Genomic DNA, 15,407 nt, shown 5'->3' on the forward strand with positions numbered 1-15,407 from the left:
TTTTTTAAATTAAATTTAAAATTGTTTAAATTTATGATTTTTAATGATTTAATATAAGAGATTTTTATAATGAGAAAATTTCAAAAAAAAAAAAAAAAAAAAGGAAAAGAAAAAAATGTTAAAAAGTTATTTAACGAAGGATAGAGAAGAAATTATTGGTGAAATTTATAAACTTTTAAAGATTTTTTGTAGTAATACTTTGTATTTACTTCAATCAAACAAAAGCATTGTTATAAAACAATATTAGGCATTCAATAGTTATCACTAAGAATAGCACAGTACTTTCATTGAGAAATTTCCGGAAAATTTCCGGAGTAATAATCTTTTGTTTACACTTTTAGTGAAAAATTTTCCGAAAAATCATTTACATTTTACAACAATAGTTTATTATATCAATTATAATTTTGAAATATTTGATTCAATGTATTTTAAATCTTAAAATAAAAGAACAAATTTAAAAAAAAAAAATCTATTAAATTTTGATGAAATAACTACTACTGCTAACTACTACTATTACTCTTAGTTATATCCATAGTAATAATTTCATTATCTTACTGTAATCATTTCATTTTATTTTATTTCATTTTATTTTTGCCATTTTATATTAATGTTTTTTTGTTTTTTTTTTTTGCAGTTACGTAACATTGAAATGTTATCACAGCAGAAATGTTTATTACTAGAATTACATGAACATTATGAGATATTTGTGGAACGAAAAGAACAATGTATTCGGGTAAGTTTTTTTTTTTTTTTATTTATTTATAAAATAAATTAAATTAGAACAAAGAAAAAAGGAAGAGAAGAGAGAGAGAGTAAGTAATGAGAATATTGGGTTATTTAGAAAAATTTTTAATGAGAATATTGGCTTTCCTTTTTTTCTTTTTTTTTTTTTTTTTTTTTACGATTCATTCAATTGCTTAGTAGTTTATTTTAATATTTATCTATTAAAATTTTCAAAATTAGGCCTATTTAACTACTATCAAATATTACGTAAAGCTTTTTTTTTTCTTCCTCTCTCTGTCTCTCTTTCTCTCTGTATCGTTGCTAATTATTTATTCATTTTATATTATTTATTTGTTTTATAGACTTTGAGTCTATAAAATTTTTTTGTTCATATTAGCACAAATAAGAAGCTAAATGCATGAGTGATTTTTAAAAAGTCCATTTAAATTTGATAGAGTTTTGAAAAAAAAAAAAAGATTAGCATTTTGTATGTTTTAAAAGAACAAAAGCAAGATTATTAGAAAGAAAGATTATCTGAGATTGTCGAATTTTTGATATATGATTAGCAAGCATAATAGAAGGATGATTTAAAAGTGTGCTTCTGAAGTTATGCTTTGATATTTTTTGATTATTTTTGTTTAGTATTATATGTTTAGTACTTTTATTTATATTATTTCATATGGTATAACTTTCAATTTTTACGTAGTATTTACTTTGTTAATAATTGTTTAACTTGTTTACATCAGTTAATAAGATAGATGGATATAAAATTTTTTGCATGAAATTCATACATAAATTAATCTATCTATTTAATTAAATCATTGTTGAATTGATTTACACTATACTATTTGTTGAAAATTATATAGTTATATCTTATGGATACACTGTTATGTATGATATATTTCACTAATTCATCTTTTCATTTACTTTTAAATTACTGAAAAATTTTTTGATTTTTAATATCATATGCTAAAATTGTATTTTTTTTTTGACAAAGGAGGAAAAATAGATTCATTATCAGAAAGTGAAAGAAAAAGAACTTTGGTATTAAATTATTTGTTAAAAATTTAAAAATAAGACAAAGAGAGAAATGTGTGAGAGTTCAATAAATGAAGCATCCAATAATTTGTTGTTTGTTTTTATTGTCATCTTTCCAAATATCATCTAAATATACCGATTATAGATTTGTATCTAACAATAAATTTATTGTCTAACGGTTAGTACCAGATATTTCCTTTCCTTCCTTCCTTCCGTTTTGTTTTGATCATTCCGTTTGCATAACGGAAGCAATTCATAACATTTTATGGAACGGAAAATAATTTCCATCTTTTCTTTGCTATACTATCATCAGAAATCAATCCACTGTCATTTAAGTTTTTCAGTGAAATTATCAAATCTGATGATGTTTGATGTAAAAAAAGTTAAGAATAGAAAATTCACATCTAATTTACATCAGATTATACTGAAAAAGTTTATTCAAAAAATTATGATACAAATAATTTATATTCTTACTGTTATATCAATTATTTGTATCATAATTTTTTGTTATATCATGCTATACTGTATGAATAACTAATTTGTTAAGTTATTACCAATAGTTTAGATTGGAAGATTAATTTGATATAATTCGGAAAAAAAAAGGCATAGAAATATGTTATTAATATTTTATACAAAGTAACAATAACAATCGATTAAAAAGATCGGAAGAATAAAATTTTTAATGTAAAATAAATTGATTGGAAATTTAGGTTTATTTAGATTAGAATAATCATTACTATACTTTACTTATCGTTATCTTTAACATATCTCTTCATTGATAATATGATTGCATGCTATCGAATATAATGATCTATCTGATAGCATGCAATCAAGATATTTAGATGATATCTAAATGATTTTTGTAAGTATAAATGATAGATGATAGTAGTAGGTCTTGTAATTAATAATTTAGATAAAAATTTGTAGTGTGAATTTTAGACTATTTTATTTAGGATTATCTTTTTTTTTTTAATATTTGTAAATTAGAAAAGTATTATACATTTAGAGTGATAATTTTTAGGCTTTAAATGCGATAAAAGCAACAATGAAATTAGCCTTAATTGGTGGTCCATCATTATCAGCGATTACTTCAAATCAAGTTTGTATTCGTTTAATTTTGTTTTCATCCTAAAATTTCATACTTATTTTCTTTTTTCTTTTTCTTCATATTTTTTTTTTTTTATTTGTATCATTAAACTACTGAAATTTGCATTTTCAGTATTTAGAATTATGTCGATCGGTGCATAAATTATTCTTCCAGCTACTTCAAATTACGGATAAATTTGATGAAATGGTAAAAAGTATAGTGAATGCATCTGATGTTCAGGTATTAATACCCATTCATCTATTTTTATAATGAATTTTTTTCTCTATTAAATGATGTAAACAATCGTTTTTTTTTTTTTTTTTGATTCAATTCTTTTTGCCAAAATGAATTTCTATAATTATAAGATTGCTTGTGGGGTTTGCTAGCTGTATGAAGTTAACTAGTAACTTTGTATCTGTCAAATTTTTTAATAATTATTTTGGGATTGAATGCACCTTAATTTAGTATATTTGTTTGCTTTGACTTAACATTGACTTAAAATCAATGTATCAGCATTTTGTAGTATTCGATTTGATACATTATTTGACAATATGAATACTTATGCTTAAAATTATCTTTAACAATGTTTGTTTATAATGATTTTTTACATTTTTTTCAGAGATTAATTAATAGCTATAAAAACATAATGAACAAAAATGATAGTGAATATAATTATAAAATAGCTTTAATTATTTTATTTTATATATATATAGTATACGTATATATCTATGGCGGTAAATTAGTAAAGGATTAATAAAGCTAAAGTAGACTTTGTCAAAATGTAATGACATTTAAAAACAAAATTATATTAATATAATCTTTTTTTTCATCGCTTAATTGAATAAGCAAATTAGGATTACTGAATGAGTAAATATATTAATTTTTGCCCTTTTTCTTTTTATCTTTTCATACTATTTCAAATTTATTTTTATTTTTATTTTTTTTTTTTGTCGTTTTTGCATCGATTCTTGAATCAATTTTTTGTTTCCTTTTTTTATCAGTAATTTTTTTTTTTTTTTTTTAATCATAAATAAAATAGTTAGTTAAATCAGATATATTATATTATTTTTGAGCTAAATATATGACCCATTTTTTTTTTCTTTCTTTTAATTATGATTATTAATGTTTGTATTACTTTTATTATGGATGAATGTTTGATTGATGAGAGAATAATCCCATCACGAGAACTTCATCGTTGTAACTTGTCAACACCTTGCATTGATAATTATCCGACTGTTAGTTGCAGTAATTTATTACCAACATCAATAATTCCAGTATTAGATATGATTATTAAATATGATTAATATAATTTAAATTAACTGAAATATTCACTTTCTTTCGTTTACTCTAAAATATACTATTAAATTTTATGAATTAAAATACATATATATAATCAGTTGCAAATTTATATATGTATACAAGTAATAATAGTTAAAATTTCACCTGAAATTAATTTTTTTTTTTTTTTTGCAAGATAGTAAACAATCTCAATAAGAAGATTTAAATAATAAATCATAATAATAAGATACAAATAATATTCATATAAGAGTGAATTGAGTTATTTATTCAGTTTATTGAAATGATATAATTGAGGTCAAAAAGATCGATGATTTGAAATAAAAATTTTAAATAAAAAAAAAAAAATATTCCAAGATATATTTGAGAATCTTAACATCGATGTGGGAAAAGATTTTTTTTCTTATTACCAATATGAAATTAGGTTGAATGGTAGCGAATTCACAAAATGACCTTCTAAAATTGCTATAATATAAGCAAGAATAATTATTAACCGGAAATTCATGTTACTCGAAGAATGGTGAATCCGGTTACGTTATAGCAATAAATCTTTTATTGACCAAATTTAGAAAATAATAATTGATTTGAAAGGATAATATTAAATAATCGAAATATATATAAAATATTATTAATGTTTAATGTTTCATTTCAGAATGCTGATATATCAGCTGAAGTATTATGTTTGCATAGATGTTTACTAGCAAGTATTCCGGATTCGGTACACGGTTTAGAAAATGGTATATCAAATGCAACAATTGAATCAAATACGGATGCATTATTAATGTTAATGCAAAAGAAACAATACAGGAATGCTTTACATTTGCTACGGCAACTCAGGTAATAGTTGTATTTTACCTGATGAATAATTTTAATTTCTTTTTTTTTTTTTTTTTTCTAAATTTAAAAAAAAAATGCTTCAACAATTATTATATAGCCATTTTCAAAAAAAAAAAAAAAAATTGTTGAATACTTTGAAAATAGTTCATCGATTAATTTTTTTCTTTTCTTCAATGAATTTCAAATTGTATTTCTCAAAAATGAATCATCACTTCTGTTTGACTTTTTTTTTTTTTTTTTGCAATACATAGTATCTGTTTCTTTAAAAGATTTATTATCAATTTTACGACAATTATTCTTAGCTATATTATTTGTTATAAATGTATAATGATGGATAAGTAAATTAGTTAGCCTTAATAGGATTATGTGCTATTTATTGAATATTTTTGTTATTTTTAATTTTGCAAATGTTTACTATTTAATTTTCTAATTTATCAGTATATCAAATAGATAACATGTATGTAAATAATTGAGAGAAAAATTAAAATGTTGAATTTCAATATTTTAATTATTAGTTTGATTTATTCAATTTAAAGATCTGTTTGATATTAGCATTTAACAAATTACTTCATAATTTTTATTAATCAAATTAAATAAGAAGAAGTTTACATTTGAGATAGATGACTTAATTTTAGCATACAATAAAAATAATATGGTGTAAAATTTTCGAAGTTTTTTTTTTTTTTTTTTTTTAGATTATCAAGAGAGAGAGAGAGAGAGAGAAAAAATATTATCAGTAGAATATAATCATAGAATATGTATATTAATGAAAATTAATTAAATTATTTCTATCTCATCTGTTTTTTTTTTTTATTCCTCTTACTTTCACATCCCTTTTTAAAAATGATAAAAGAAATTGAACAATTTTAAACGTTTCTTTTTTTTTTTCGGCATAAAAAAAAAAAAAAAAGAAAGAAGAAAGATTTGTTTGATGATTTCGTTATGGTAGTAAAAGATTTTATTCATGATAAAATCATTTACTATCTTCAGCTTTTCTCTAAACCTTCTTTTTAGCAGATGTTATTTGTGAGGAATATTGGCAAATAAATGATGGAGTGAGTGAAGATGTCAAATAAGTTTTCTTTCCTCTCTTTTTTTTTTTTTTTTGTTGTTTTGAAGAATTCTCAGTCATCATGGAGCCAATCTAACCTATTGGTGATTTGATTGACCATTTTTTAACATCTCATCAATATCATTTTATCTCTCTCATTGGTAATTTTTTACTATATTTATTACATTTAGATAGAAATTTTATGATTAATTTATTTATTTTTTTTTTTTGAAGTTTTTACAAAAAAATTTGCAAAATGTAGGAGAAATATTTACAATTATTATCAACTATAATTTACTTTTAAAATGATTTTTTTCTTTTTGTTTTTTTTTTTTGTTTTTTTTTTGTTTTTCCAAGAAATTTTTCAACAAATGCTAACATTAGTTTTAGAAATATGAAAGAAAAAATAAAGTAAAATAAAATCGAATTTAGCTTTAGCTTAACTTAATATTAATTCATATTCATAATTAGTTGTTAATTTGAGAGAAAAATGCAATTAAATTCATCATTTTATATTCCAAAATTGCTTCCTAAAATGTTTGATATGATATGGGAAAATTTTGTGATGCATATAGTGTTGGAAGAAAGTACTGTAACCCTAAAATTTATTTTAACAGAATGAAAATATTTATAAAATTTGACTGGTATAAATTAAGCAAACAAGATTAGTATTTAATGCACTTATAATTCTCGAAAACACCTTCTACTGTAAATGTTTTTTTTTTTTTTTAGTTTTATTTAATCAAAAAAAAATAAATCAAAAATTACGTTTCTCATAGTAAAAAGAAATATTAGATTAGCTGAGAAATGTTATGATTGAAAAAATAATCCTACAGTATGATTTCGATGAGAACATTTTAGCATTTGTTGCATGGTAATTTACATCATAAATAGATCGGTAAAAAAGGGAGAGAAAAAAAAAAAGAAAAAAAGGTGAAAGGTTAAGATAAGAATCTGCATATGGCGCGTCATAGGTAAGATTACATCGATCATCTCACGACTTAATTAATTTGTACAAAATCATCTTTATCCGTTATTAACAACAGATGTTTTGTTGTCATATTTCAACCTTTTTTTTTTTTTTTTTTAAGGAAATTTTTTATCATATTTCATAATTTCATTCCGTTAGAATTTATTATAAATATAATAAATTATCATCATCTATGATGCTGATGATGATGACCATCTATAATTACGAAGGTTAAATGATGACAAGTGAGCGAATATAATCTCGTTGTGATCCTTTTGTTTGTTAGTGTCCTTGATTTGACTACGGTGGTGTGATGATTTTCCTAAAAGTGAATTACAACAAATAATTTTTGTTGTAATTATATATCATATTGAAAATTGAAAAAAAAAAAAAGAAGAGGAAAAGAAAGATCAAAAATTTCAAGATTTAGCCAATAAATTGTCTTTCACTTATCAGGCTATCATTATCATACTATCAGGTTATCAACTGGAAAAACTACAAAATAATGATATAACTTTGAAATGATACTATTAAATTAGCATTCGAGTTTTGTAATTGAGTTGTAGCAATATAGTATTTAGTGAAATGTAATATAGTTAAATGAATTGTAGTAATACTTTAATTACATGTAGTATTTAATTTATAGTATAGTATTTTTAATACGAGAAAAATATATGTATGTATGAATATATAGTTAATTAAAATTTTAGAATTTTAATTTTAACTACTAAAAAAATCATACGTAGTCCCTAAGTTTTTTTTTTTTTTTTTTTTTAACTCATTTTTCTTGCAAAAAACCACAAACACGTTCTTTTGTTTGTTGAACAAACTTCTTTTTCTTTTCGTTTCATCAATATTTATCATTAACTAGCAACAACTGACTTTAGATGAAAAATGTTGATAGCTTGAAGAAGAAATATGTTAAAGGAGTAGTAGTTATGAATTCAGAACAAAAGAAATAACAGATATTTTAGATGATTGTGAAGAGTCCAAAAGACATTATAAACTAAAGATTTATTGATGAAAAGATGAAATAATGGCAATTCTTTGTCATGAAAAAAGAAAAAAAAAATTGTAGTCTTTCTTTTTAAAAAAAAAAAAAAAAAAAATTGATATATTAATTTTATTGATGTAATAAAATAAGATTTAACATTTTGTAAAAATTGTTAGTAATATTAACAAGACAATGTGATGATAATATTGCAAACATTTTTTTAATTCATTTCTTTGATTTGAAAAAATTTCTTTTTTACTTTTTCTTTATGATCTAAAAATATAAATTTAAAAAAAAAAAAAAAAGACAATGAAATGTATACTTTTAATAAATGAAGAATAAGATGATAAAAAAAAAATAATAAATACATATAATTTATTTATCAAACTTCTTATTCTTCTTTGCAGCTTTTATAATTTTTTCATGAACATATTTTTTTCTTTTTTTAATTCGGAAAAAAGAAAACAATTGTGAAATGGATTAAATTGAATGATATATGAAATTTTTAATATTTTTCGTTTCGTCTTTTTTTTTTTTGATTCTTTCTAACATTTATTTATATATTTGTTGTTGTTGTTATTTAAATATATCACAAAAGAATGCTTAAAAAATAATTTAAAAAAAAAATACCAATCATAGCATATCTGATTTTCTGATTTATAAATTGAAAATTTCATATGAAAGAAGAAAAAAAAATTTTTTTTTCTTTTGATTTACTAATTTACTTTAACAATATTTTGTTAAAGTAAATAGCTAGGAGGAAAAAAAATAGAGAAATAGAAAAAATGTAAAGGTAAGAAAAAAAAAAAGATTAAAAAGCGGATAAGTTTTGCTTAAATACATTATTTATTTGTTACACATCGTTTTTTACTCTTTTTTAAACCTAACTTTTACTTCCTATATTTCATTGTATTTGTTTTTCTTGACTTTATTATTTTTTAAATAATTCAATCTGTTTTATTCATAATTATTCACATTTAAATTTATGAAGAAAGAATTAGCAATACTTATTATCAATCTTACCTGGCTTCATATGTTATAATATGCTTACTTTTAAACATTTCTCATCTTTTTTTTTTTTTTTTCGGAAAGTTTTCCAAAGAAAAGAAATAAAAGTTAGATGATAATTTCTTTGAATTTTTTCCAAACTAATTGATTCGATTTTCCTTCTCTGTTTTTGTTATATTTAATTTATCATTACCAGCTGATGCTTAACATTTCATAAATGCTATTACTGCGATTGAAATGTTTTCGAAATGGAAAATTAGTCAAAGAGATAAGTAAAAGATCTTATTTCATTGAATTTTCTGCCTATCCTACGGTAGTTTTAATAATATCGATCACATTTTTATTGCTCAATATTTAATAATTTAATGTGTAAAAAGAAAAATTTTTTTTTTTTATTTTAAGATATAAATAAAGAATCTAAAAATTTTCTAAGATTTGAAAATTTGTAAGCAAAAGAAAAAATTACTTTATTGAAGTATAATTCAATGTATTGTTTTCGAAATTTCAACTATTCTATTGCTAAAAATTCCACAAAAAAAAAAAAAAAAAATGTCCTAAAATTGTTTAATTTCAATGCTTAGTTTCAAGTTGTATTAATTTAACTAATAAAAAGATAAGAAATTGATTAACTAATGAAAAATTGATTATTGTTAGACTGTTATATGATTTGCTGATTGATAATTTAGTGATTACTTCTAGAAGTTTTATAAGCTTTAAATAATATAACGGAAGGAATTTGAAAAAAAGAAAAAAAAAAATGAAAATTTAATGGTTGAGGAAAAATTTTTTTGAGAAATAAATGCTAACTTCATTTACATTCTAAAATGAAGGAATGTGATAAGTGAAAATAGAAATATTGAAAAAAATTAAAAAAAAGAAAAGAAGTGAATATTGTTTTGCTTTTGTTAAAATGATAAAAGCTAAACGTCCTATAAAATGATTTAATGAGAGCAATTGATGATAAGAAATTACATTTCTCTCCTTTTCTTTATCAGTTATCATTTATTGTTAGTGCTTAAAAAGCTAAGCATTTATTAGCAATCTTTTATGCCTTATATTCATAATACGAAAATGATTTTTTCAAAGTGTAATTTTGCTGAAAATGCTATTTGCGTCATTTCAAGTTTAATTTATGGCTTTGTTTGCTACCTCTTTCGTTTATATCCTTTTCTCTCTCTCTCTCTCTCTCTTTTTTTTTCTTTTCTTTCACTACTTTGATATCAATATATATATATAATATAAAAGAAAATAGAATTTTGAAAATTAACTATAACTGAATGATGTAATAATTCAATAATTTTATTTTTAGAAATTTTAATGATAAAGATAGATAGAACATATAACTTTGAAAAAAAAAAAAAGAAGGAAAGAGAAAGAGAAATAATTATTAGATTTTTATCAAATTTTTTTATAAAAAAAAAAACACTGTAACGTTTTGCAAATGATAAAATGATAAATGATACAAATGATAAAAAAAAAAAAATATATGACATATATAATCTATTAATTTGATAAATATTATTTTGCAGACAACAATTTGGTGCAGAATATGGTTGTTGTGATCAGGTTGATGTTGAAGTATTACTACTGATATATTGTCGTAACTATCAGAATTCTTGTTGGGCTATTTTGGGAAGTGATAAAGCATTAACACTTAGTTGTAATCAATTAAGACAGAGTAATATGCAAATGTCAACTATTGTTCGTGCAATTGCGCCTGAAGCGCTTAATTTACGATCATCTCGTGTTTCCAGTGCTTCTGAATCGTACAGATCTTGAATGTATATTTCTGTTAATATTTTCTGTTATATCTTTTTTTTTTTTTTTTATTTCATGAATATACAATCTTATCTATTGTCTTTTCCTTTTGAAATTTTTAGTTAAAATTTAATACATCATATAAGAATTACTTGTACAATTAAATTCAAATATGTTTAATTCTGATTATTGTTCAGGAATTTGTTTCCATTTACATTTTAATGATTATGTGATATTATCATTATAAGCTTTATATGAAAGTTATAAATGAATAATTACATTCATTTATCTCTTTTTTTTTTTTTTTTAATTTGATGTCTGTTTTAACAATTTTTGATTCGAAATATAGTTTTTGCATAATTAATTATTAATTATGCTGATTACAATTTGTGTATGGTATATCTTATCATTTGATGCTTTCTTTTTTCTTTTTTTTTTTTTTTTTTCATTCGCAAAATTATAAATAAATACCTGAATGATATATTTTGGTTAATTAGTTTAATGATTTTTTTACACTTTAAATGACTAGTTAATTAGTTGATTAGCTAATTTGTATTTTTGGATAATTAATTTCATTTCTGATTATTTCATCGTACTTTATGTATTCATTTTGTTTATATTTGTGCTGATAAATTTGTGATCGTTCATAATTTTTCAATCTTTTTTTGATGCAAAAATTCGTTCAATTATTATGAGTGATGAAAATGCAATTAACACTCAAAATGCTTGAATGCTATTTTGAGGTGAAAAATTGGTGAAAATAATTAAAATTTGAAAATGATTAAATATTTGGTACAAGATGTAATCAATTATTCATGATTGCATAATCTAAAAATAGTCGAAATTGCAACTGAAAAAAGTGGTAACATTATAATTGTAGCGATAGTAAAGATTCATGAATAAGGAATAGTGATAATGATAAGATGATGAGTAAGAAATAATGATAATGATAAGGTTATATCAGTTGGGATGATTGTGAAATAGAGAGATGGAAAGATATATGGTGATAATTTATCAGTGAAAAAGAAAAGGAAGGGAGGGATGATTATGTCAATAATACAGAACAATGAACAAAAAGAAAAAGAAAAAAAAAATTCATCGAATAATTGAAAATGATTCTTTCAAATTATTTATGATAAATTATTATTGTTTTAACACAATTATTATAGCTATAATTAATAATAATTATTTATTATTATTTTGTCACTGTTATTGCTATTATTATTATTATTATTATTATTTTATTCTTTTCTTTTGTTTGTTTTTATTTTTTAAATTTTTCTTATTGTTTGACTTAATTAATAATCGTTTTTTTATTTTATTTTGCTTTTTTTTTTTTTTCAAAATTTCTTCATTTGAAAAAATTTACATTCTATAAAGATGAGAGAGAGAGAGAGAGAGAGAGAAATATTTTATATTTATGATATACGGTAGATCGAGCGGTCATCATTGATGAGACAATATTGTAACAGGAGTTGCTGATAGTATATGGTATGTAATGTTGAACAATATATAGGGAAAAATTTATTAATAAATATAATCGAAGAGGAGAAAAGAAAGGGAAAGAGAGAGAGAGAGAGAGAAAAAAGAATAAAATATCTAGAAAATAATTATCATGATATATTAGTATTATTATTCAATCGATATTAAACGATAATCATGATAATTTATAGTAATAATCATTATTATAGATTAAATATTGAGTGAAAAAAAAAAAAGGAAAGGAAAGGAAAAAGGTTGACAAGTAATTTGGAGAGAACAAAAAAAAAAAAAAAAGATGAAAATTTGAAGATGGGAAAAAAGTTAGAAAATGAAAAGAGTAATCTCTTTGCAGAGGTGACATCTTTCACAGCCATTATGTACCTCTCTCTCTCTCTCTCTCTCTCCTTTTTTTGAACCTACAAACATTTGATTATTTAAGTTTATTCCCTCAATTACACTCTCCCATCTCTTTAACATTGTTATCCTGTAATTATGTGACAGTCATCATTTCATAGATTGATTGATTTAGTGTCACAGAAATGATCAAAACATTGTATCAAAATATTTGACAGTAATTCAGAGAGAAAAAAGAAACCAAAAATACTAATCGTTTCTTTTTTTTTTTTTTTTTGTTTATTAATTATTTATTTTTTTTTCTTCTATTTATTGATATATAATTATTAATTTATTTATTTATCAATCTTTCTTCCTCTTTTTTTTTTTTTTTTTCATTTTAAATTATTGATATATGAAACAATCAAATTATTATTTAAAATTTGTTAATAAACTATTGTTTGAAAAAATTTTTTCTTCTATTGTTAAAAAATGTTTAAAATAATAGCATAGTGTGAGTTTAATATTAAAATTTATTAATTAGTATTTTTTAATAATTAATAATACTATCAAATTGCTATTAATACATTGTATTAAAGAATAAATTGAAAATATTAAAAAAAAAAAAAATGAAAAATAATTATGTAATTTAATGAAAGTATAAAAATGCAACAATATTTTAAAAATTTCGCGCAAATTTACTTATTGCAATTAATAATTAAAAATCAAACGATGAAGAAAAAAAAAAAAGCTCAAATATTTTTTACAAAATTATTTTTAAATTATTAGTAACAATTTGATAGTATTATTAATTAGTAATACATTTGATTTATTAAAAAAAAAAAAATTAATTAACAAAATAATTTATATAAATTATTTTCATTTCATATATTAATTATATCTTTACTTTTTCTTTTCAATATTTTGACAAAAAATATATTGCATTTTTTGTTTTTTTTTTTTTTTTTTTCCCATCCATTGCTAAAGTATAATATTACTAAAGTTTTTATGGTTAAAAAATATTTGTTAGCAGTTTTTTGATGATATTTTACAGGTTGACTAATGGATTAATGGTACTTGATCAAGTTAAAATACAATGATATCGGATATTCTAGAAATATTCGAAAAAACATTTCTAAAAAATGTAAATATGTTTATATTCTTAAAGCGTTAACTTTTATGATAAAGTATTCAGGTTACTATTGATATTTTATTTGTCTTGTTTCACTTTTCCCGGAAATACTTGAAAAAGCTTTACGGTATATTATAATAACCAATGTGCGCAAAGAAAGTGTATTTATTTGTATGTGTATGTATGTGTGTGTGTGTGAGTGTATGTTTTAGCTTGGTACTCGAGAATGAGTACACAATGTTTCAGCGAATAAATAAACAAAATCTATGGAAGAAAGGGAGAAAGAGAGGGAGAGAGAGAGAGAGGGAGAGAGAGATTGTTATACATTGAATTGCTACCACAACCATCAAAATTTATGTAAATTTGAAATTGGATATTTTATTGCTTCAGAGTAGAAGTATCAACTTATAAAAGCAACACTGATTATTTATATATTCTCAGATGCTCTAATATAACAAGTATAAATTTGAAATGATATAATATACTATGAAATGTTAGAAGTATTTGATTACTTTCATCAATTGCTAAATTTTATAGGGATTAATTGTAATAAAATTGAGAAGAAAAACGAAAGAAAGAAAAAGACAGAGGTACAAATTGTTTTTTTTTTTTTTTTTTTTTTTTTTGTTCTTTCAGAAAAATAATTTTAAAATTTAAATTCAAATTAAATATTTTAATTAATGTGAAAAAGAAAAAAAAAAAAAGAACATTTACATATTATATTGCTGATGGAAGAAAATGTTTAATATTGTGTTATAGTGAATTTTTTTTTTTTTTCTTCTTTTTTATTTCATTTATTTTGTATAACATTTTACTTAATACATTATTATTATTATTAAAATTTATGGCTATAAAATGAAACAAACAAAATGAAAGCAACAAGAAATTATTCATTAATGCAATTTCATGTGTACAATTAAAAATGATATTTAATTTTTTTTGTAAAAAAAATTTTTTTTTTTCTTCTCATTTTTTTTGTTGAATGAATAACCAAATACAAAAAGAAAATGAACACATTTCTTATAAACAGTAAAGCTATATGAGCATTGCATTTCTTTTTTTTTTTTTTTTTTTTTTTTCAAAAAAAGATTTTTTAAAAATTGTTTAATCATTTAAATAACTAAGTAATTGGCAAAAATTTTTTATTCCTTATCTGAGCTTCGTTTTTCTTCTTTTTTTTTTGGTTTTTTAAAGTTTTTTTTTTTGGTTGTTGTAAATGATTTAACACTATCTTTACAAACCGTCGATTTGTGCAATTGACAACAAAATAGAAAGATAATGAACAAATCGATAATCTGAAATTTTGAAATGCTCAAAAAGAAAATTACTCTTTAGTTACAATTAATATTTGTACATTTTTCAGTTTATTATGTTACCATAATTGTAAAAGTATTAGAAAATGATAGTGCTAATTTATCATTTCAACAAATGTTTTGCTATTTTCTATTCAAATTGCTATCATAAATGAAAATAATTGATATGTCAGTTAATTTCCTAGCTAATTTTTACAGCTTTCTTCTTCTTTTTCTTTTCATTTTTTAACTTACAAAAAATAATTTCAAATTTCAAACATTCTTGTCTTTTTTTTTTTTTTTTTTTTATGTATTAACCTTATTTGCATCATTTTTTTGTCGAAAAATTATGATAATAAATAAGAATTCATTTGATGAACAAGAAAATTACTTAGAAATATCACGA

At 21.4% G+C, this 15,407-nt stretch overlaps 1 protein-coding gene across 1 annotated transcript in view; it reads left to right on the forward strand.

Annotated features, from left to right (window-relative positions):
* Window positions 1-10,783, forward strand: part of Bma-sax-2 (Uncharacterized protein) — a gene marked incomplete at both ends in the record, with an annotated part of 37,980 nt that extends 27,197 nt beyond the window's left edge. Inside the window, 5 exons of the mRNA XM_043076141.1 lie at window positions 635-733; window positions 2,783-2,860; window positions 2,981-3,088; window positions 4,797-4,981; window positions 10,534-10,783. Of these exons, the coding sequence (XP_042932075.1) occupies window positions 635-733; window positions 2,783-2,860; window positions 2,981-3,088; window positions 4,797-4,981; window positions 10,534-10,783 (720 nt within the window). The remainder of the gene's footprint in view (window positions 1-634; window positions 734-2,782; window positions 2,861-2,980; window positions 3,089-4,796; window positions 4,982-10,533) is intronic.
* Window positions 10,784-15,407: the final 4,624 nt, after the last annotated feature.

Source organism: Brugia malayi (assembly GCF_000002995.4).
Source record: "Brugia malayi strain FR3 genome assembly, contig: Bm_v4_Chr1_scaffold_001, whole genome shotgun sequence".
Classification (NCBI taxonomy): domain Eukaryota; kingdom Metazoa; phylum Nematoda; class Chromadorea; order Rhabditida; family Onchocercidae; genus Brugia; species Brugia malayi.